At 39.4% G+C, this 25256-nt stretch overlaps 1 protein-coding gene and 1 long non-coding RNA gene across 4 annotated transcripts; one reads left to right on the top strand and one right to left on the bottom strand.

The window, feature by feature from the left end:
- Window positions 1-1279: 1279 nt before the first annotated feature.
- LOC101172465 (uncharacterized) lies at window positions 1280-19797 on the bottom strand. Its single transcript, XM_023962688.2, has 2 exons — window positions 19344-19797; window positions 1280-3926 (listed from the first exon to the last, which is right to left on the bottom strand). Exons 1-2 carry the CDS (start codon window positions 19486-19488, stop codon window positions 2713-2715), a joined length of 1359 nt encoding a protein of 452 aa, XP_023818456.1. The 5' UTR covers window positions 19489-19797; the 3' UTR covers window positions 1280-2712.
- LOC144988064 (uncharacterized) lies at window positions 6472-11634 on the top strand. 3 transcript variants are annotated; one of them, XR_013651829.1, is made up of 6 exons: window positions 6472-7041; window positions 8040-8121; window positions 8425-8498; window positions 8846-8957; window positions 10502-10765; window positions 11198-11634. It is a non-coding gene; the product is annotated as an uncharacterized LOC144988064 (long non-coding RNA). The 3 variants fall into 3 exon arrangements; XR_013651830.1 differs by lacking the exon at window positions 6472-7041 and adding an exon at window positions 7696-7839; XR_013651831.1 differs by lacking the exon at window positions 8846-8957 and having other exon boundaries at window positions 6479-7041.
- Window positions 19798-25256: the final 5459 nt, after the last annotated feature.

Here is a 25256-nt window from a genome sequence, read left to right as displayed (position 1 = left end):
CCTCCCTGCTGGACTCTTAACTTAAAGGGGTTGGATTGGGGGGTCAAAACCACTAAATTGTTCCTGAACGCAGCTATGTCTGCAGCTCACCACTCTCCCAGGGGAGGGGTCAAATGTGGAGATCAAATTTAACACTCAGGCAAGTGACAGCTAGTGAGACTTCAACTTTATTTTATCATATCCTCTACTTCTCTTCGCTTCTTGGACAATGACCTAGATCAGTGAGAAGGTAAGCGTTCTTTCACTTGACGTCCAATTGATTGTATCAGAGAACTAGACTGAGTAACTCCCCCCCCCGTGCGTTCCAAACAGGAAGTACCTGCTGGTTCCTAGAAGTCAAACTCCCATGGACTTTTATAGAGAAATAAACAGCTGTTAGTCATCCCATTTGCTCGGAATAACCATTCTGGATCTGATACTTTTTTTTTTTACATATTCTTGCTAATCCTATCTTATTTTTAGCATGGTATTTTTTCTTTATTGCCAGTTATTCAAGTTATAAACTGACCTCAAACATTTGAAATGTTTAATTGACAGATTCTCCCGAGCACATTTTTAGTACAGGTGTGGACTTCCAAAAACCTTAATCCTGATTGGCGACAGTAGTTGACATCGAAATGTTGACTCAAATCAACTCAGAGCAATCATTTGTTAACTTTTGTCGTCGGGCTCCATCTAGATTCATTAAAAAATGGCAGCTGATCTGACTTATTTTGTTTGGAGCTGGAAGTAAGACATTGTTTATGGGCAACATCACACTGGCTCAGTCCAGTTCTCTTATACAGTCAATGCATTCTCCTATGGGTTGTGTCTTTGTCTGCACCTGTACAGACTTCCTCTAGAGGTAAGAATTGGACAAAAACAACAAGTGGAAGAACATCAACACTATAGAAAAACAAACAAATTTCTATGCAGAATACAGAAAAGTGTGGTTTCAGTGAGTGGACAGCATCTTCACACTGCTACTTCCAATGGTTTCAGTTTGGAACAGCTGGACGATGCTTCATGAAGATCTACAAGAAAAGCTGCTCTGCTCCCGAAAGTGGTGTTTGGTAAATAGTTGGAGATGTTTCAGAGCTGAAACAGGCAGATTTAAGAAAGATGTAAAATAGTTAATATGACTGATGAACCAATCAAATGATTTGATGAAGCTCTGTGATCTCACCTCAGTCCTGAGTTCAGCATTCAGAACTGGACCTGAGGAGTCCAGCTTTGGAACCAGCAGAGAACCAACAAACAGTAGAAACCCACACTGTGGGAAAGACTCCACACTTCTGACTGATGTTCACGTCCACTTTATTCCTCACAGTAAAGATTGGAACAGAACACTGAGAACCAAAAAGAACAGAGGAACAGTTCTAATGTCTACAAGAAAACAGAAATCACAAGAACACCAGACACAAACACCAGTCTAGTTCTTTAGCCGCCTCTTCCTTAATTCATTTTTAGGAAAATCTTTTTTCACTAAACTTTCATTTGCTTGCAAGAATAAACAAAATATAAACTGCAGTTTTTTTATATTTAAAACAATATTGAAATGTTCACGAACCACATAGTGTTAGATTTAGAGATGTGTAAAATAATTCTAGTTTTGTCATGGTAACACACAGAGTTAGACAACATTATTATAGCTTATTCCATAGTCCAGGTAAATACTTGATTCTGATTGGCTGCTGGGTATAGATTAAAAAGTGATAATAATAAAAAGTGATAACTGCACGTCTAAAAAGAAGTTCCGTCACATAGCTTTAACATCAATGCGCTGGCTTCTTTACCACAACCTTTAGCATAAGCGTATGGACAAAAACAAGCGGTAAGAGGTGAACTTTATATCTGAACTGATTTTATTTAACACATCGTGACGGTCAGCATAGATATCCCTTTCCTTTCCCTTTCCTTTGCCGCTGTAATCGAAGTCAGTACTTGCTCTGCCGGTGCATTATGTTAGTGACAATGTACCCCACCACGTAACAAATAGTCTGCTTTTTGTGAAAAACACGATATAAATCCAAAAAGTAACTAGAACAAAGTACTAACCACTGAATATTTATTTCTTTTGTAAGTGACCATGGTATAAGCAGGTTAATGGCCTTCAAAGTATACATTATGACAAATTAACGCACTTTGTAGAAGAAACAGATCGTGCTTAAACAGTGGAGAATAATACACACTTCGCCGGTCAGTGTCCCATACATAAACAACAACCACAATGGTTAACTCAAAAACTTTAGACAACATCATAAAGTACAAAAATCTACTAAGAAAAATCGACCAACAAAAATCGAACATTATCAAAATTTCTCTAAAAATCAAATCTATGGATTTCATGAAGTTAAATATCTTAAAAAGTGAAAGTCATTATGTTTAGAATCAATACACAATCCCTTATTTGAGATATGTGATCACAGTGTCTTATAAAACACGAACACCTATAAAACATTGTCTTAGAAAATCAGAAGTTAGAAGAATAAAAAAAGAATGTTTTCAGGAGTCATGTGAATAACTGCATCAATGTGGTATGGAGGCCATCAGCCTGTGAACATTTTAATGAAAGATCAGGCTGCTTTGATAGCTAACCTCAGGTCAGTTTCTCTTCTGCATGAGTTCTCTTGTTTTAAGGTCAAATACATCACTAAAACTTTTATCACACACTTTACACAAAAAAATGGTCATTAGAGACTAAATACATCGCTAAAACCTGTTTTATATTGTTTACACAAAAAAGGCTTTTCTACTGTGAGTTCTCATGTGTTTTTTGAGATTAGATACAGAACTAAAACATTTAACACATTCTTTACAAGAAAAAGGCTTTTCTCCTGTATGAGTTCTCATGTGTTTTTTGAGATTAGATACAGAACTAAAACGTTTAACACATTCTTTACAAGAAAAAGGCTTTTCTCCTGTATGAGTTCTCACGTGTTTTTTGAGAGTAGATAAACAACTAAAACTTTTATCACATTCTTTACAAGAAAAAGGCTTTTCTCCTGTATGAATTCTCATGTGTCTTTGAAGACTAGACGTCTGACTAAATTGTTTTTTACATTCTTTACAAGAAAAAGGCCTCTCTCCCGTATGAGTTCTGATGTGTTTTTTTAGATCAGATACATGACTAAAACGTCTATCACATTCTTTACAAGAAAAAGGCTTTTCTCCTGTATGAATTCTCATGTGTGTTATGAGATTAGATAAACAACTAAAAATTTTACCACATTCTGTACAAGAAAAAGGCTTTTCTCCTGTATGAATTCTCATATGTGTTGTCAGATTAGATCCACAACTAAACCTTTTGTCACATTCTTTACAAGAAAAAGGCTTTTCTCCTGTATGAGTTCTAATGTGTTTTTTGAGATCAGATACATGACTAAAACCTTTATTACATTCCACACAAGAAAAATGCTTTTCTCCTGTGTGAGATCTCAAGTGTGTTCTAAGATGAGATAAATAACTAAAACTTTTCTTCTGATCTCTGTTCTGTGGGTCTGTCTCTTCATCTGTAGTTGATGTTGATTCTTCATGTTGGTTTCCTTCTTCATCCTGACTATCAGTTACATTAAAGCTCTGCTGATTGTTTAGATCTGCTTCACTGTTCTCATTTTCATCATAAGTAGGAATCTCCATCAAGGTTTCAGTCTCCTGCTTCAGATGAAGTCGATCTTCCTCCTGACTGAAGAGCTCATCTGGTTCTTCTTTAATCTGTGGGGGTTCTGGTTCCTTCAGTTCCTCTTTAATCTGCGGATGTTCTGGTTCCTGCAGTTCCTCTTTAATCTTTGGAGGTTTTGGTTCCTGCAGTTCCTCTTTAATCTTTGGAGGTTTTGGTTCCCTGTGTTCCTCTTTAATTTGTGGAGGGTCTGGTTCCCCCTGTTCCATTCTTAAATTGCTCTGTTGGTTGCACAGATCCTCTTCACTCGCATAATGCTGAGGGAGGACTGTAGGGACAAAAAGACAAAAAAGGACACCTTTTATACTTTTACAAGGTATTTGTGTATTGTCAAGAAATAGTCTGTGTTAGTTCTATTTCACAAATAAGACAGTTAGAGGTGATGTCAGTCTTTCAGTCTTCAGTAGGTCAGTAGGTTACTATACATTTTAATAAACACATACTTCCCACACTGGCACACTCATCTTTTACAGTAATAAGGTGGTGGTCATTTATCTTCCATTCCATGAGTCAGACGCTCAGTGGTGGTGGTTGTGTCCCTTGAGCCAGAACTACGGTGGCCCAGAAGGGTCACAACACAACACATTAACTTTACACACAACACATTAACTTAACACACAACACAATAACTCACAACACAACACATTAACTCATGGCCCAGAAGGGTCACAACACATTAACTTACCTCACAACACTTTAACTCACAACAGAAGTAAAGAAGTAATTGAAGTGCTTTTATTCTGAAATTTCCACTGGGCTGAGCGGCTAACTACCTAACAGAAGATAATGTCACAGTGAGCTGTGGAGGGAGCATGTTATTGCTACAAGAGAAGCTAGCAGCAGTGTTGACAGAAACTTTCTCTTTATTACAGTTCTCCTTCCTCTAAACCAGTGTTTTTTAACCAGTGTGCCGTGCCGCGGCACACTAGTGTGCTGTGGGAGATGGTCAAGTGTGAAATGGGAAATTGCCCTCATTCACTGATCTAAAAACATTTTCAATCTCCAGGATATCAGCTCTTTGTTCATCCAAACAGGTCCTGATAAAACACTGAGTAGTTAGGAATATGAAAGATCGTAAATTATTTTTTCTTTGTGTTAATTTGATTCTATTAAAGACATTTTGATAAGAATGACGGTACCGCGATTTAGCTGCATCTTAAACTCTGTTTTAGGAAAAGTCCCGCCACTTTAACTGTCTCCACCAATAATTCTTGGAGTCTTAATCACATGTCATCAGTCTGACCAATCAGAAGTCTTCACTTCCTTGTTTCGATTTAGCTCATAAGTCGCTCAGTTCTAACAAAAATACCAGCTAAAGCTCGTCTTTAGCGGTGTAGCTTTCCACAGAATCCGATGTCAGACCCTGGAACAAGTGAACAAAACAATGAAGCTCAGAGACGTGAGTCTCTGTGGTCGCCGGATTTTTCCACTACATCTCCCATGATGCATTGGGTTAAAGTGACAGCACAAGTCTTAGCGCACTGCGAGTCTTTCCTCTTAACGTCTTAAAACAACAACAAACCCACAAACAGTTTTAAATCGTTTAACTTAACTTTTATTAAATCTTTTAGAAAAAACCACTGCAGCTTCCAGCTTTTTCTGCAACAATTATCACAAAAATGCATGTGAGATTGTGGAGGGACTGTTATTTAATACAGACTATGAGAGTTTTTTTTTTGGATGCTGGTGCGCCGCGGGATTTTTGTCAAGGTTAAAGTGTGCCACCTGTTCACATCCTCTACAGCTGAGAGTTGTTTCCCCCGCGCTCCTCCAGTGTATCCTACACAGAGAGCACAAAATATGGTCATCATAGGTTGACACGATAGTCGGGGCACTCCGGCCTAGCACACGGAGGAAAGAGCCGCATATAGCGGGGATAGAGCGGGTTAAGAAAATAAATGAAAGGCCGGTCCGCTGAAGAAATATTCAATACCGTCCTCCTTTTATTAGATCAAGAGAAAGAAGAATACACAACTTTGGTTTGATAAACACTGCTCCATGTAGTGATCAGACCATAACTTTAGCTGGTAGCTCCTCCCACACGCAGCCGCAGTGTCAGGCACAACACAATTTCTAAGAGGCAGGGCGTTGCACACCCCCAACAACAGGTTAGATGATAGAGCTCTTTAAGCGTCTCTGCCTGGTGCGTTTACTGAGCTTCAGTACATAGAAGTTCAACAGCCACACGCCCTAACGTAGTCCGCTATTATATATTCATGAGGGGAAAGAAACGCCAAACCGACCCTAAAACCGCCCAAATTATGCAAACCCGGCCAAAGCCATTTTTACCCGCAAATTTAGAACCAAAACCGCCCAATCTGGCAACACTGCTGCTAGTTTCTCTCTCACAGTGAGCTGTTTTGTAAAAAACAGCTCACTGTGACATTACTTTCTGTTAGGTAGTTAGATGCTCAGCCCAGTGGAAATTTCAGAATAAAAGCACTTCCATTGCTGCAGTGTTGTGAGGTAAGTTAATGTGTTGTGTTGTGACCCTTCTGGGCCATGAGTTAATGTGTTGTATTGTGAGTTATTGTGTTGTGTGTTAAGTTAATGTGTTGTGTGTTCGGTTAATGTGTTTTTAAGTGAATATGTTGTGTGTAAAGTGAATGTGTTGTGTGTTAAGTGAATGTGTTGTGTGTTAAGTCAATGTGTTGTGTGTAAAGTTAATGTGTTGTGTGTAAAGTTAATGTGTTGTGTTGTGACCCTTCTGGGCCACCGTACAGAACTCTAAACCAGCGGTTCTCAAAGTATGGAGTTAATTCAGTCTCAATAATCAGAAATGCACACAACCGGTTTTACAAATGCACACGCTCCGATTCACAAATGTCATTTTATGCAAACGTGAAAAATAAATTCGGAAATACACACCCTGTGTTTCACAAACACACAGATTGTGTTTCACAAATGCACACTAAATGTTTTACAAATGCACAATAAGTGTTTCTCACAAATGTGCACACTGTGTTTCACAAAAAACATTTTAGAAATTCACAATAAATGTATCAGAAATGCACAGTAAGTGCTTCACAAACATGATTTTTAGGTACACATGTGATGTGAACTCACAGATCATTCGAACTGCAGACTGTGCATTCAAAATCCCGTTCTCGTTTGTGAATCTCCCCGTGTGTGTGAGAGATTTTTCTACGGTGAATATTGAGACTCATCTGACGGAGCGGGTCAACTAATGTCACCATTGGCTAGTGAATCTGTCAATCAAACTCATCGGCAAAGCAGGCGGGTTCGCTTTTAACCAATCGAATGGCCCCTTACACTCCTCACTTTCAAAGTGACGAGGGAGGGAGCTGTTCAGCACAGCAGTTGAAAGGACGCGGGCGGCAAACATGGCGGAGAGGTCTTCTGAACGGGATCAGTCTCAGCCCGTAAGTAATGCATTTATTTGATCATTCCCTCGTTGTACGTCCTGTAATGTTATTGAATACTAAGTTGAAGCGTTCTCCTTTGCCAAGTGACATGTGTGAATGCTTTATGAACACTGCAGCCGAGTCGTTTGCAGAGTACCCCCACCGCAAATTAGCTTAGCTTTGTTTTGCTTAGCCTGTGCAAGTTGTGGCTGTGTGAGTGTGAGTGAAGTTCAAGCCGGTGTCGGTTCAAGCTAGCGTCTACAGCCAATGATCTGTAGGTTCTTAACATGATTCATAAGGAACTAAGGGGAAAAGCATGCCGGATTTACAGCAGCAAAGAAAGTTTAATAAAAAGTATTGATTTGGAGACGGCGATTTGTTTAAACACTGATGCTATGCTATGCTAACTAGCTAGTTGTTCCGTGTGCTGCCTTATGTAAACGCGATCCGGGTTAAAGTTAGACACAGCATTTTCACAACCCAGACTTTAAGACGGGGTGGATATGTGCAACAAAGTTAATTCATATGACATTCATGAAAACGGCATTTTTTAAATATAACAGACATGAATCCACTGTTGAATGAAAGAAGCCTCATTAAGTTTCTAACGTTAGAACCCGCATTCATTGGGATGACCAGCCCTGTGAGATTGTGTCAGAGTGTCAGCCACTAAAATCCCTGTATCTTTACTTCCAATGACGTAATGACAAGAATCCCAAACATTATGTTTTTAGGCTGTTTTGTAGTCGATAAGTAGTCACAGAAAGGGTGGATGGGAGAAATCAGCTGTCAACAGTGATTAGAGTAGAAGTTACTGTAAGTATTACACACAGGCTTCCTGTGATCAGTGTCTTGTCTCTGATTTTTTTAAAGGTGTTCTTTACTACAAGCTCAAGTAATCATAGCAAGAGTGTTTTAAAAAAATTCCCCTTTCATATATTTGAAAATTATGTAATTTAAGATAAGACAGCTAAATGATCTAATCCATGTTTGTTGTGTTTTTATTTATTCTCTAGGAATTACTGAATGTGACAGCGTGACAATCTTTTGTTCCTCGTGCCATCAGGCAATACAACTCTCTGGCAGGGCATCTTACAAGTAATTTCTTTTAATTTTACCCACTGATTTTCCAATTATTTACCTTTTTTTATCAATCTTTTTATTTTGTGATATTTCTATTTGTAATGCATGTGTGTTTATGTGTTTTTTTAAGATGGCCATTTTTAAAAAATTTCCTCAGGGATTATTAAATACCCTTCTATTCTATTCTATTTCATATTTTATCATACTATTGTATTACTGTTTTACCTGTCAATTGGGAATTTAGCATTTTTGCCGCCGTAAACATCTGTCAGTTGAAAGTATTTGTACTTGTATTCCATGTATCCTGTACCTGAGAAGATAGCAGACAACTGTGCAGACACCCACTTGGCCTTCTTCAGTGACGCTGTGAACGTTTATGGCTTTCCTCTGAGGTATTCATGTCATTCATAAAGAAATATTTTATTCACATATCAGGCAGTATAAGTACTTGGTTATTTGTACAAAAATAAAATTACTTTTTTTAGACTCCTCTCCATAAACAAAGGCAACTCTAAAACTCTTTCCCCTCATGAATAACATTTTACCCCCCCTTAACAGTCTCTCTCACCTCATTTTTTCCCCCAGTGATACATGTAACCCACTCCTGCAATTTTTTTAACCTAGAAATTCTACTTATTGGCATCATACATAAGAACATTACATTTTAAACTGATGTGTACCGTATTGGCGATGCATTTGTAATTATGTGTTTGAGACATGATTTTCATGTTATTGTCAGGGTGAGAGGAGATCACGGAGGAGAAAATGTGGGCATAGCTGAGTTGATGCTCACAGTACGTAGAACTGACACAAACAGCTTCATTGCAGCAAAAGTGTACACACAATCAACGGTGAGTTGAACCTAGTTTTAGAAGCTTTAATATATACACAGGGCTCCAGACTGCGTCCATTTGGTCGCATTTTGCGACCAAAATTTGAGAGTGTGCGACTGAATTTTACACCCAGTCGCACATGTGCTACCAGTAAATTTGCCTCCTCCACCCTCCGTATTTTTTATACATTAAACATGAAAGGAGCACGTCAGTGATCGATGAAATGAGAGATGAAATCATCAATGAGACGCGAGCGCACACGCACGCAGGCAGACACACACACTCGCGCGAATACTCATGAGACTGGAGCACACGCGAGCACACACTCGCGTTTCATTGAGTGATGCCTGAGGCGGCCAATGCGTCTGAGAAGAATAGGGAAAGTCACTGCAAGTGGCTAAAATATGTGGAGGGGCGGGGCCTAGAGATAATCGAGCGCGCGTAAACATCCGTGGGAAGGAAACGGAGACAAATATCATCACAACCTGATATGTGCGTCTGAGCTATGAGCAAGTGAACTATTGATTCGTTCTTCCGACCTGCAGCTAGTGTACCAGTGACAGAGTGTACAGCAGGGGTCTCAAACTCGCATGAAGTCGAAGCTGCAGCGAGACTGAAAGAGACCAGGAATTAGGAGTTGTCCTTAACATTCAATTTCGTTTTAATATGCCTCTCCCCCTAAGTATGAGCTGTGATATTAAATCTTTTATAATTATTTTAATGTTTTGTAATGGATGTAGCCTTTTTTTAATCAGTTGGTATTTTAAATTATTTTAATTGATCAGTGAACTACAAAAAACCCATCAGGACGCATGTCCCATAATGCATTGTTTTGTAGTCTGTAGGGCAGCTTTTAGTCAGTTCAATACTAAATTTCCAGCTGCGTTCGCTCTGATTGGTGTCTTGCTCTCACCCCTTTCTCGGGATATTTTTGTTTTGATTGACAGGTGATGTTGGAGCAAAAACAAAAATATACGTCACACACCAGGTGATCTGTGCAGTGTTGCGTCCATCTGGGTGATCTCAAACACGCTTATTGTGCATCTTGGCTAAACCTATTTGGTGTGACCAACATGAATTTCCATCCTCTAATATTTACATACATTTAAGTATTGTTTGAAACTGTGAAATTACGAAAGGTTACTACGGTAATCACTTGTTACTAAAAACTTTTTTTATTCTAAATGCATGGTTTTTTTTTTACTATTTTTACTTAGTTGTACTGTCGTGACAGCGATGGTGATGTCAGTTTACCTTCATATTGCATCTTCAAAAGTGCAGAATAAAATATGACACTGAATTAGAAACAGCACATTGTAATTTCTGCATCTATTATTAAAGTATTTATTTGTAATACAGTGGAAATTAGTAGATTTGGTTAGAATGTTGATTTACGGTATGCGCCCCTAAATTTTCTGGTTGTGCCCCTAAAATTTTCAGTTAGGGGCCACTATGCTCCTAGTGAAAAAAGTTAGTCTGGAGCCCTGATACATAAAAGTGAATGATGTATTAAAAATAAATCTGACAATATAATATTTCTTTTTGCTTTTTTCCAAATACAGGATTGAGCTCCTCTGGTGTGATGTCTTCGTGAGTGTTACTGGTTTATATTACAACATCCTGCACTCTCCTGAGGACCAAGACTTGCTCAATATCAGTCACATCACGTATTCTGCTGCCATTACATTTTTCTACCACGCATTCAGGCCAGTTTGGATGTCTTTAGTGACGCGTGGGACACCCATCCAATCAGGACGGAGCAAAGCATGACACCAAATCAGCTGTGGCAGTTGGGCTTGACCCAGAACCCTGTTTCTGATCCCCGGGTAAATGCTTTATTTAATCTCACTGTACTGGACAACTGATTTGTGTGCAGTTTGACTAAAGTGGAAAGTATCAAGAAGAGTATCATGAAATCATAATGACTACAGTGAATTTTCGTCGAAAATGAATGAAAAGGATTATTGTTGTGTGGTGCAAACAATTTCCCTAAATTGTTTGTTTGTAGGAAGAATAGCACATCTGCAAGTTCAAAATGCATCACAATGCATGGCCTTATGAGCCATCAGATGTACTAATGTCACTACTTTGTTAAGGTTCACTTATTTGCAAATTATAAACAGTTATGGAGATATGAGGTCTGCCTGCAAGCAACAATATAAGTTATTATTAGTCGGTCACTGTTCCTACATAATCTAAAACACAAAAAAACAGTGCTGTTCGTAAACAGTATCTTTTTTTTTTTTTTTTTTTGTCAGGGTATGCTGGTTCCAGAGATTGAATGGGAGGAGAGTGGATCCATGACTGAACCTCATCCTGGGATCAATGTCCTGGTATGGGACAGTCCTCTTTTGGGTCCACAAATGTTGGAACTGCAAGACGACATCAATCCATTGTGGAATTCAGACCGTTTGGGAGTGGACCTACATCTTTACTGTCCCGTTTGTTTAGAACTTAATTTAGGTGACATAATTACATACAGAAGAAGAGAGACTGAGCGGGGCAAGACAGAGTTCAAATCAATACTGCTGTATTGTTCAAGGGACTTCATTGTATGTAAGGATGTTATGAAAATTAGTACCAGTTTAAATAAAATTCAAATCAGTAGAGATCCCACATTTGCTTAAATTTTGATGTTTTAATCTGTCCATGTTTTCACTGAATTTTACTCTGCAATAAAGGGTGAATGTTTGCACTTTGTTGTTCTATGACCATCTTTTGTTGTGTAGTATTTAACCAGCTATAAAACCCAGAGAGATGAGGATCTTTTTTGCAAGGGTGACCTGGCCAAGAGGTGTATATGTATATGGTTACAATATAAAATCAATGACATTTGAGTTATTAAAAAAATAAAATTAAGGTCAAGCAAAGTGACTTCGGGCTGAGCAGGGGATGTGTATTGGGTATCTGTGATTGACAGTGAGATGAACTTGAGGTAATGTAGTCCCACTGCGTGGTACGGAGCAAAGTGATGCCAGTTTCTCCACAAAACCTGTGGAAGTTGAAGATTTTTCTCCACCTTCATATGATCAAAACCGTGTCTGAGTGTTGAAATGACGCTAGCATGAAAGCTAAGAGAATAACGTACAAACAATCCCGAGTGAAACATTCATTTTAAATCTCATGACCAGTACAGAGTTCGATGGATTCAATGTCAACTGCATTCAACCACTGTTGCCTTGCTTCCAGGTCCACTGAAAAGTTGCACAAGCCAGTAATTTTTGACAACCGAAGGCAATAAACCGACAAGCCATGCTAAGGCTAACACGCTAACGACCGACTGGTCCAGAATCAAAAAAGGGCGGGGCTTTTGCCACCCGCAGAAAGTGTAGATAAAGTGTAAGGGGCCATTCGATTGGCTAAAAGCGAACCCGCCTGCTTTCCCGATGAGTTTGATTGACAGATTCACTAGCCAATGGTGACATTAGTTGACCCGCTCCGTCAGATGAGTCTCAATATTCACCGTAGAAAATTCTCTCACACACACGGGGAGATTCACAAACGAGAACGGGATTTTGAATGCACAGTCTGCAGTTCGAATGATCTGTGAGTTCACATCACATGTGTACCTAAAAATCATGTTTGTGAAGCACTTACTGTGCATTTCTGATACATTTATTGTGAATTTCTAAAATGTTTTTTGTGAAACACAGTGTGCACATTTGTGAGAAACACTTATTGTGCATTTGTAAAACATTTAGTGTGCATTTGTGAAACACAATCTGTGTGTTTGTGAAACACAGGGTGTGTATTTCCGAATTTATTTTTCACGTTTGCATAAAATGACATTTGTGAATCGGAGCGTGTGCATTTGTAAAACCGGTTGTGTGCATTTCTGATTATTGAGACTGAATTAACTCCATACAAAGTGTGGCCCGGGGGCCAATGGCAGCCCGCAGGAAGATTTTTTGTGGCCCTCAAAAAATCCTAAATGATCGTTATTAAACCAGCTGTACATTGCTTGAAAAATATTGTTTCAGGGTTTCTGGCACAATCTGCAGGAAAAAAGGTCATTACACTCAGGTGTCAATGGTACAGTGTGTTTATTTTACCACACACTGCCTCTGCGAAAGGAAGGACAGTGACGATGGCGGTAGAAATGGAATAAGAGCGAGATTCGGAGAGAGAGCCACAGCAGGTTCTTTTGAGTAAAAAAAGGTTTGTAAAATCATAAAAAATATGACAAATTTACCGGCAAAGAGTGCAAAAATAAGCTCCAACAACTACAACGCGACTATGCTGCACACCAAATAATGTTTACAAAAATGGCTAAATCCAGTGAAGCTGTGAATGAAGCTAGTTGTGGCTTTGTTGAAAGTAGCTGACAGTGTTTATCGAGAGCAAAAGAAAAAGTTTGAAGAAATAAGTCTGTCAAATGATACAATTACTAGATGAGTAGAAGATCTGGGCAGCAACATGAAATTATTGTTAATTACCATTACTTCTATACAGAGCCAGTGGGAAATTGTTACCGTTCAATTTTCAAAAACAATTCTTAGAAAATGAAGGAGGCTGCAAACTGAGGGGATGTAGGAATTTCAAGATCAAACTGATGAGAACCACAAAGAAAAGTTTGTATGTTTCGGTGTGTGGCACTAAACTTTGGAACGGGTTAGGTAATGATCTAAAAAAATGTTCAAATATTCAAGAAAATGTGTAAAGAAACTCTGATTTAAGGATATGAAGATACAAGGATTTAAGGATCAACAGGTGTTTGAATAACTCCACATACATGTGTAAACCTGATTGTGGTGAAATAATCAAAGCTCTTTTAATTACAACCACTGAGTGCTACATTGTATTGTGCAATAATGATTACTGAAAGGTTTTAGTCACAATCAATAAGCTATTGATTTTGTTTACTTGATCTGCAATGTGTAGCAATAATTAATGGTTTATTGTGATCATGTGTTCTAATGATAATCAATTATTATTACATATCGATACCGTTACTGTTTACTGAAATCATGAATGAATGTTTTCTGAAGATCAGCAATCATCAATAAGCACTGGATTTTGTTACTTGAAGAGAATCTTATTTGATCAGAACCGGATCTCAAAAACTGTAAAACTATCAAATCAATTAACTCGGAAGGGGTGGGATTATATAAGTTTGCTTCTTCCCACTCCTTTTCAAGCAAGAAATCAAGCTCTACTTAACTTTAGTTAATTATCTCTACATTTAACTAAACAAATGTGATTTAAGTGACTCTTTTGTTTGTTTTCTGTCTTTTTAAACTATGCAATTCTGTAATAAGTTTGATAAATGTGTAATTTCTTTATTGCTTTGACTACAATGCTTGAAATAAATCAAATCAAATCAGTGCAGGGACTTCCAGTGGATTACAATGAAAAGCTGTCCATCGTCCACTCCTTTTACTGGGACGCAGTTACACCACACTTTGCGAATGGATTGTAGAAGCTTGGGCTAACGTGTCTGCTTCCACTGTTCTTCGAGCTTTTGCGAAAGCCAGCACAGGGCTCCAGAAACTTTTTTCACTAGGAGCACTGTGGCCCCTAACTGAAAATTTTAGGGGCACAACCAGAAAATTTAGGGGCGCATACCGTAAATCAACATTCTAACCAAATCTACTAATTTCCACTGTATTACTAATAAATACTTTAATAATAGATGCAGAAATTACAATGTGCTGTTTCAAATTCAGTGTCACATTTTATTCTGCACTTTTGAAGATGCAACAAGAAGGTAAACTGACAGCACCATCTTTGTGACACCAAATAGGTGCAGCCAAGATGCACAATAAGCGTGTTTGAGATCACCCAGGTGAACTCAACGCTGCGCAGATCACTTGATGTGTGACATATATTTTTGTTTTTGCTCAAACATCACCTGTCAATCATCACAAAAATATCGCGAGAAAGGGGTGGGAGCAAGGGGCAAACCTACCCGGACACAGCTGGAAACTGAACTGACTGAAAGCTGCCCTACAGACTACAAAAAAATGCATTATGGGACATGTGTCCTGATGGGTTTTGTAGTGGAGTGATTAATTAAAATAATTTAAAATACCAATTCATTAAAAAAAGGCTACATACATCACAAAACATTAAAATAATCCTAAAATATATAATAACACAGATCATACTAAGGGGGAGAAAAATTTAAAACTAAATTCAATGTTAAGGACAACTCCAATTTCCTGTTCTCCTTTAGTCTTGCTGCAGATTCGCTTTCATCTCACAGCCCCCCCGCCTAGTGTCCCCAACGATCCAGGCGAGGTGCCGGTTCATCTCAAACACATCTATCTTTGCATTTTCCCCACGTATTTTCAGTGAGTCTAAAACTAATGTTGTTTTTGCTCGAGCGTGTTTAAAGTTCAAGCCCCGTTAGCTGTCACGCATGTAGGTGTGGGACATTTATTCTCTTCAGCTGACCCGACTCCCGCGGGAGCGGTGTGCTGCTGTAACGACCGTGCATAAACCCTTTGATGCGCCGCCGTAACCGTAACCAAAACCTAAACCTTCCTCCGGGTCTGTGCGGCCCAGAGAAAAGTTCAGCACGGACTGCATGTATTTCAGTGATGAAAGTCAGGCAAGGAAAAAATCCCTGAACTTTTCTTTGAGCGATATGGCGGGCACAGAGCGAAATTTTGGAAAAATACGTGGTCTTAGATGCATTCTGGTGCATTCTGGCAACTAGTTATTCACTTCTTTATCAAGAAACTAAGACTAATTGGAGCATCATGATTTGTCATTCAAACCCCTAGTTTGACTCTCCATTAAGGACTTGCTGGTACTAAAAAAGAATTTGGAAAATTGCTCAAAGTAACACAATCCTACAATCTACGCTTTTCCTTAAAGCTGCAAAACATACAATTGCTAAAATATAGTAACATCAAAGCCCCAAATGGCAAAAAGAACACCAGTTACTATGATATTCTATGAAAATACCTCAGTTATTTATACATTATTTCTGCTTTAGAAATGACTGATGTACAACATCCACTTGCACTGTTTTCTCAAACTATAATTACATCAAAATATGGGATCTGCTTTAAACTATAATTCTATAACATAATACATCAATTCTTTAACACCAATACTAAGTAATCTGGGAAATATCAAAACAAACATACAAACTAAACTAAACATTGTAAACATTATTTTTTAAGGGAGTGCGGGTCCAAACCATCAAATACTTATAATTAATGTCAACTATACTGAACTAAATCATGGTAATTAGGAAATACAAATAAATTAGATAAAGAAATGTATTCAAAATAAAAACTGAAACTCAAAACTAAAATTGAAATTATTTCAAAATGTGGTTTTGAGATTATTTTACACAAAAAAGTATTTGACCTACACTACCTTAAAAATCTTTTTTTTCCAGCCAAGACCACTTCAATTTGTTTTTTATCGTCTTCTCACAACTGAGGTCGTGACCACGCTCAATAATGACGATGCCTGCCATTATTTTAACACAAATTTGATCGCAAACTCTTCAGATGTGTTTGTGAAAATTTAGCGTGGGTCCGCTAGTTTTGGTCTCTAGGGAAGCGAGTCACGCTGACCACGTGGTGCAGACAGAGCCAATCAGACCCGTGGACGCATCCGAAAGCAACTAAAACGTCCCGTCATTGGTCAATTAGGCCGGGAAGACGAGAGATGGCCACGACCATAGAGGAAGCGATCTGCGGAGAAATATAGAAAATAAAGCTAAAATTAGCTGATTTCAGACCATTTTTTAATCCGGAAAGCGATTTGTCCGTAGAGATCAGGTCTTTATTTCCCGGAAAGTACGTTCGGTTTGCTCAAAAACCCGGATTTCCGGGAATTCCCGGAAGACTTTCATCACTGGTATTTAGAAAATTACGAGCGAATAAATACGTTCTAAAGGAAAGTAAGGAACTCCTTAATGTGGTCCGGGGAGGGGGCTGTCAGGTTTCCTGCTTTCAAACCCTGTCATTGTCCCGCCCCCCAAGAGTCATATACCCCACTGTGATTGGTTGGTCAGCTTCGCGCACGACAATAAAATTCATTCAAGTCATTCATACAAACTGGCGGGCTGCAGTAACATTAAACCTTCATTAAGGCGGGGACCACAAAATATCATCTTGGGGGCCGCAAATAGCCTGTTTGAGACCCCTGCTCTACACTCTGGCACTGGTACACTAGCCGCAGGTGGGAAGAACAAATCAATAGTTCGCTTGCTCATAGCTCAGACGCACATATCAGGTTGTGATATTTGTCCCCGTTTCCTTCCCACAGATGTTCTCGCGCACTCGATTATCTCTAGGCCCCTCCCCCTACACGCATTTTAGCCACTCACAGTGGCTTTCCCTATTCTTCTCACACGCAGTGGCCGCCTCACACACAGGCATCACGCTAGTGTGTGCTCGCGTTTCATGAGTATGTGCGCGAGTGTGTGTGTCTTTGCGTGCGTGTGCGCTCGCGTCTCATCGATTATTTCATTGAACATTGACGTGCCCCTTCCACGTTTAATGTATAAAAATACGTAGGGTGGGGGAGGCAAATTTACTGGTCGCACATGTGCGACTGGATGTAAAATTCAGTCGCACACTCTAAAATTTTGGTCGCAAAATGCGACCAATTGCTCGCAGTCTGGAGCCCTGCAGCATCATTCACGAAGAACCGCACGGCAACGAGACAGACTGACGATAAATCAACCAATCATTCAAACTTTATTTATAAAATAGGGCTTCTCATGCATTTGCGCAGCTCGAAGCGCTTTAACATTAAAAACAGAAAACACGCAATATTACAGTAAAACCCAACCCACCCTTTACCCTTCCCACTCCCCTCTGTTAAAACAATGAATGAACAATGACTATGTAACTGTAAAAACACACACACTAACTAATAAACAAGTAAGGCTTAGCTCTGCGGTTAGGAAATCTCTTCATATCAGGAGCCAGCCTGGCCATGGGAGCATTGCCACATTGCCAAACCAGACTGGGACATCAACGGGGTCCATGTCACACCTGTGAAGGTGCAAAATTAAACTGGTTTTTGTTGTTTTTGCTATTTGTTCAATTATCGCAATTTATGTCGTCATCGCAATATTGATCATTAATATCGCAAGTATTCCTCACATCGTGCAGCCTTAATTTATAGTCAATACTGTTTCATTTTGAATGATCCAATTTTCTGAACTCAAATGGAGTTAAAAGTTAAATCACGCGCTGCGCGTCTTTTAACATCATTCGGAGACTTCAACCACGCTGATCTCAAAACAGTCCTAACAAAATTTCATCAGCATGCGCACTTTCCAACAAAAGGAAATAACATACTGGACCTTGTTTACACTCCTCACAAAACAGCCTACAGAGCAACCCCCCTCCCCCACATCGGAACATCAGACCACAGCAGTGTTATGCTAACACCTGCATACAGACGAAGGTTGAAACGTGCAAAACCAGTCTTGAAGAAAGTAAGAGTGTGGCCAGAGGGAGCATCCTCTGCCCTTCAGGACTGCTTTGAAACAACAGACTGGGACACAACCCCCCAACACACGTGTGCACACCTTCCTCCTATTCCTACACAAGACGCTCCGCGCTCACACACACAGCCAATCTACAACACCTATAGTTAGTTCACAAGTTAGATATGTAGTTGTTAGTTGTTACTGTTATTTGTTAATAAAGAATAGTATGTTGTAATGGTATTTATTTCCGATGCGGCCGCCGGGGGATTTTGAGTTTTTTTTGTGTGTGTTTTGTAAACGCGACACCGCGCCCCCTGGTGGTTCGACACCGTCACAGCTCTAGCTTCACACACCAGGCCATCAGGATGCTAAACACCCTCTCCCCTCTCCACCTACCCACCACCCCCCATGAACAGTGCTCAACCCCCCCCCCCCCCCCCGCTGCCTTGAGACTCTGCCTTAAGTCCACTCACACTTAATTAGCAAATTGCTAATGTTGTAAATTGTATCTTTTTCTTTATTTTTACTTATTTTATTTTATACATATGCATTTTTTTTTATTTTTCTTCTCCTGAACAGACACGAGAGAGTAAGAAACTGAATTCATTCTATGTGATGCACATGTGAAGAATTGACAATAAAGTTGACTTTGACTTTAACTTTTTTAATGAAAATTTGGTATACCACCAGGATTTTGATGTTTGCTGTCAGCTTTTTTAAGCCTAATCATTCTATAAACATGATATGTCATGCTGAAGATCAGTGTTTACTCTGCCTCACAGCATCTGTGTAGATTCAAATTGAACTGGGCAAATTGCAAAAGGTTCAACAATTCACGCAGACTTGTGTCTTTTCGTTTCCCACCTCACTGCACGTTTCATTTTGGACGTCCTGAACCATCCGAATGTGCGAAAACCGGACGAGACGGTAAGAAGCCCTTTCAGTGACGTAAAGATCAGAGCAATGCGATGAATTTTAAATTTTTAGTCACGTACCAACTATGTGTAGCTGAAGCTGCGGGTTCCAGCTGCTATCCAGCAGTCTGCGCTGACGACAGAGCTCCTCCTCGTTCTGGACGATGGTTCCATCAGCAGCAGAAAGTTGTTCTCTGACAGAACCTTCCTGAGGTTCTGAAGACATGGTTCCTGCTCCGATCTTCAGCTCCAACTCCCACAAACACCGCCGTCCTCTTCACTGCAGCTCCGATCGATCATCTGCTAGTCTCACAATCACAGCAATCCACGTTGTCTTTCCGTTCAACACTTCTTCACTCATTTACGACACTTTGGAAAATGCTGAGAGTTCCCACACGAACCACGTATCGTCCTTTCTGTCCAAAAACCTCACAAACGTCCCAACAGAACACCACCGTCCTCTCAACACATGCCAACGCTGCTAGCCTGCTAATAAGCTAACGCTGCTAGCGCCTCGTGATGTTTACTTCCGGGTCACGTGCAGAAACTTTATTTAAAAAGAAACGTATAAACTGCTTAACTGGATTCCAAAATGGTTCAAACGCTTCTATTGTTTAAAAACAGTTTTAACTCACGAACTAATAAAGAAAAGAAATTCTATGAGGAAAAAAAATCGCTTTGAGCATACTACAAGAGCTGGTGTGACGTCATCACACTGAAACTAATTATAGTCTTCAGATTTGACTCCAAAACCCATCTCAGACTAACTAGACTCAAACACATGTGTTTAAACTTTTCCTAAACTATAGTAATGGATAAATGAATGAATGAAGTGAACGAAGAAGTCAATAATAAAGAATGTCAATAATTGTGAAATAATGAATGAAGTGGAAAAAACAAAAGAGAAGTTTCAACTATTTCAATTTTTATGAAATTCCCATAAAAAGCTATAAAAATGACATTTAACAGAATAAAAGCAAACATTTTTCACTGTTTATTGTTTTTGTTTCTTATATAAAGACATGTTCATTGAAAACAGTTTGGAAAATAAAACAATTCTATTTATATGAGATTAAATAAACAAATAATTTATTATTTATGGTTTTCTGCCTTAACTGTGTGATAAATATTATATTACATCCAGTTAACATAGAAAGATCAATGATACCCGTTTTTATTAGAACAGTGTCTTATGAAGGTTTTATAGTTTTAAAAACTAATATTATGTACTATTAAACCTAACTTTATCTAAGAACAAACAAATTATTCATTTGCTGTTTTGCCCTTGCAGGAATGACTGTTATGTTGGAGCCACAAAAATGCTCTCATGGGTTCATTAATATGAGGGTGAAGGCTTAAAATGATGACTTTTTTGTTGTGCTTAATAAAAAAAAAAAAAAAAAATTCATACAAATATGTTGGTTCTGATCAGTGATGTTTTGCTTCCCTGAACACATCGGGGCCCTGTTGCACAAAAGTAGGATAAGGGATTAAGCCAGGCTCCAGACCAGGCTAAATTCCAGGATCTATTTAATCTCATCCCTAATGTCAGTCAGCAGTCGCCACAAATGGAAACCAATAGTTATTTCACTGCTCACTATACATTTTTATCACATATAACTAGACCCACTGTCATTATTTAAACGTTTGTGATCATTAATTTCAATCATTTTGGATAAATAATGAGTTTTAGATGATGTTGCTATCATTAGATAATTTACAGTTTCCTATAGACTATAAGGCTATATGTAAAATGATAGAATATTAGGGCCACAGAGGGAAAAAAAGACAAGTCATAATATTGTAACCAGTTGTTTTAAAGGAGGACAGTTGTTAAAATGACAGATGTGGGGCATTTCGTGAAATTGTACCTCAGTATGGTTTCATAAACGAAGACATGCTGATGTGCCAGAATATGAAGTATCACATTTTCATAACTATCAAAACTGTTAAAAGAATATTTTGCTTTTCTGCAGAAAGAACCAGCCTCATAAATTTATGACTTCATTCTTTTTGCTCAGTGGGGCCCTAGTACTCTGTCATATTAAATAATACACATTCCATATGAATATGAAAACACAATGTGTAACATTATGTTCCTATTTGAATAAGGACAAAACAAAGCAGGTCAACTACACTCAAAAAACGTTCACTTTGAATGAACATAAAAAAAATTATGGAAATGATTTCCACATGATTAGATAGCGTTAATTAAACAAATATGAATCATATTGGTCCTACTTAATGTATTTAGGTTCAAACTAATAAGTTTAAGTTGATTCAATCTAAATACTGCAGTTGGACCCAACTTTAAATTAATATTGTTGCTCACTTTCAAAAGATAAAAGTTGATCCAACTTAATTGAATCACTCCAATTGGTCACACCTCATTAAATTAAGTTTATTCAACTTAAATTTGTATGACTACCTAGCACAATTTATGTTGATATAACTTAATTTTTTGCTTTAATTTTAATATACATCTGACATTGATAATGTTTTCCAAAGTTACGACCAATAATTTTCACAACCAGGACTTGCATTACGCAACAAAGTCCCATATCAAAAGACAGGAGCTCAATTAACGCAAATTCTGTCTTAAGTATTGTAACATTAACATTTTGCCGCACAACGGGGTTGGTCATCATCCTCTCCCACACTCTAACTCATGGTGCAGAAAAAAATTAACATAACAGTTTAAATCACTAGTTAAAACAGAGTAAAACAGCCAGACAATAAAACACGTGGACAAAAACTCAGACTTAGACCCCAATCTGCCCAGATAGACAAAGAAAATGGAATCCCACAATTCCTTGCGATTACTAATGTATCCAATTTAATGGTATCATGTCTGATCAACATGATTGAAATTAGTAACTTTTAAATGGATTATTTTTATGTACGATCGACATGATTCATTCACGTAAGATTTACAAACAAAATTTTCTGGTTGAAATGACAAGTTACATTTTCATAAAATTAATTGGCTGGTAATTTCATTTACATTTTTTTCTCTTTGCTTTATCACTGTGGCGGTGTTGCCTTTCTTCTTAATTATATCTTTTACCTTCTCGTATGCCTCCATGAGGATTTGTGCTTCCGACGGGGAAAGGTACGTGGCTTTAGTTGCCATGGTAAATCAGTTAATCTGTGATCTGTGGCGGGGTCTGTTTGAGTGAGCCGTGAGCGCGCACCTATCCAGGATTGGTTTCACCTGGCTTGATGAATCCGTGTCTGCTCATCCTGGCTTGGTCTTTGTGCAACCAATTAAGCCTGGACGCACATGTTTTGGCTTCATTGAGCTCAGCTCAGTCATTTATCCCGGATGTCTTAATTCTACTTTTGTGCAACAGGCCACAGATCTTTTTGATGCTTCAAGCTAAACAGGATTTTGGTTTGATTTTGGATGAGATCCAATTTCATTTCACGCAGTTCCTAAACGCAGCCAGCAGGTGTCTCCCTTCTCACTTCTTCTGACAGAGAGAAAGCACGTGATGGTGTGTTTCTATGGAGAATCAGTTTAGAGGTAAGATCGGGCCTAAAAGATCCAGCCCGACCCGACACAGGCCCGCGGGCAATAAAGCCGATCCGGTCCGAACCCGACCAATTAACTTGATTTGCAGGCCCGAGCCCGAAGCAAACCCAAAATTTCAATTTATCCCATAGTATTTTTGTCAGAAAAAAACCGCCAGATTTCTTAAAGGTAAAATAATCTACATATTTTTATGATCATGAAAGTTATTTTCTTTCGAACAGAGAGTGGTCGCTGCAGCCGCGCGCGCAATCAAGCTCGCTGTTGTGGCATAGAGTTCCGCCGGAAACGCTGCGCATAGGTTCCTCCCTACATGATAAATGCATTTGCACAACGAAATAACGCTGGAACACAGAATAAGAGGCCAGACAAAAGAAAGAGAGATCTTGATGCGCACTCACTTCATTACGCGGAGAAATACTGCAGCCTTTTCAGTTCCCCTGTCTTAAGTTTATCCTTGACTTTAACCTTGCTGCACCATATCGGGGATACCTAAACAAAATAGATGCAGACTTGCAGAGGGAAGATTACATTTACGACACGTGCGCGTAGCTGCGGGTGGCCGGCGCCCCCCCTCTTTCTGCCAGTTGCTGGACCACAGTGTATGTCAATCAACGGTGGGCTGGTGACTCGTGGGAGGGGGCCTGTGTGTGGGAGACCTGTGTGTGTGTGTGTGTGTGGGTTCGGTGAACATTCTCCCTCTGAGTAAGAAGAAGCTGGCTGTGCCTTTCGGTTCGTGCGGTAACCGTTCTGACTTACAGGATTATCTGTGCTGCAGATCCCATGTTTGCCACTAGAGGGCCGCACAGCTGCTTCAGTCTTTGTCATTGTTGCTGTGTGAGCCTGAAGGAGCTTCAAAGTGAGCTGCAGCTTGGTTCAGACAAACCTCCACATTCACACACAGATGTGATCCTGAAGAAGTCTGAACAGAACATTTCAGGAGAACTCTTCAGTCCAGAACATGAGCCTGCATTGTTCCTGAAACTGGGATCAGAGTTCTGCTCTCTGCTCCAACAGAACCACCTTCATGAGCTCCTGGTTTCTTCTGGATCCTCCAACATTCAGACGCTCTCTGACTGAGTTCATGTCTGCACAGAAACCTTCAGGATTCTCTTCTTCCACACGTCTTTCACTCTGAAACTCTCTTCTGAATGTGGATCATCTCAGTCAGACGTTCAGCAGCATCAGAGCCTTACAGACAGAAAGTCTCTCTGGATCAGAAACCAACAGCAGACATTTCAAGCCGTCATCTGTTCCTAATGTTCATTCCCCGCCATCATTGAAAGCTTTTGGAATAGTCCCTAAAGCCAGCGATCGGGCCGCTTTGGAGCATGAACTCATCACTCGGTGTCACGGTGGCAGAGAGATGACAGATCCCAAATCTGAGGCTGAAATGATCACGTCCTACCAGCTCCACTCTGGATTTGGGACCAAAAACCTTTGAAGATGTTGGAGCATTGTTGGAGAATAGACTGACAACATTTGTTTGGAAGAAAGATCGACCTTTGACCCCTCCCTCATGTGTTCCACATCCAGCTGCAGACACACCACTACAGCTCACATTCCACTTCTGATCCAGCAGTTAGAACCAGAGCCTGCATTTGCAGCAGGTTCCAACCCACTGACCACTGATCCACACAGGGGGACGTCCTAAGGGGCGGAGTCAGCCACTGGAGAGAGCAAAAAGGAGAAATGGGGGTCACTCTGGGCCTCTCTGTGTCTGGACCTTCAGAGGGACAGTGGTTTGGTCCAGAACACGGATGCTAAACTAGCTCTCTGGAAACTTGAACTTGTTGAATGGGAAACTTCCTGAAATCTTCTTCATCTGTTGACTTGTTCTTTCTTCATCTGAATGAGCTCAGTCCTCTCCCAAATCCAACTCCATCTATCTTCAGTGCTTTGGACTGAGTTGGAGCAGAACTAGAGCTTTCTCCAGATGTCCTAGTACTTTTAGATCAGTGTCTTCCAATATTTGGAGCCCAGGTTCACTTCTTTCCCTGACAAAAATCCCAAAAGGCCTACCAGCCACCAAATAGTCAGAAACCAGAGAAACTTGGTGGTCTACATTGATGAGAAACCAGTCCCTCCAGGATGACACATGGCTTTTTGGAATCATTTCACACACAAACAAACGGGAAGTTGTGCTTGTTTTTCTGAGAAAATGCAATCAAATGTGTGATAATGGTACATCAACAATCATTTTGCATCTTTTACCCAACTGCAAAAAAAGTTTTCGCTCCCACCGGGTCATTTTTCTAGGTATTTGCAAATCAGACACTTTGTCATGGTTGGAGTTTCTTTTGTATTGGTTTTTGCTTTTCGTTTTGGTCTATGTCATGTTTGAGTTCTGTTTCCTGTTTTATTTTGAAAGGTTTACTGTCTTGTCATGTTTTGTCCCAATCTGTCCTGATCATGTTCACCTGTGTCTTGTCTGCCCTGTCTGTATATAAGTCTTGTCTCTG

This window comes from Oryzias latipes, chromosome 2 (assembly GCF_053564925.1).
Source record: "Oryzias latipes strain Hd-rR chromosome 2, Olatipes_Hd-rR_3.1".
NCBI lineage: Eukaryota > Metazoa > Chordata > Actinopteri > Beloniformes > Adrianichthyidae > Oryzias > Oryzias latipes.
Note: the sequence above shows the minus strand (reverse complement) of the source record. Positions and strands in the feature narration are given on the sequence as shown.

Coding starts and splice junctions, on each gene's coding strand:
- LOC101172465 (XM_023962688.2), bottom strand. CDS start 19,488: ATGTCTTCAGAACCTCAGGAAGGTTCTGTCAGAGAACAACTTTCTGCT. Junction 3,927..19,343: donor GCTTCAGCTACACATAGTTG/GTACGTGACTAA, acceptor TTGTCCCTACAG/TCCTCCCTCAGCATTATGCG.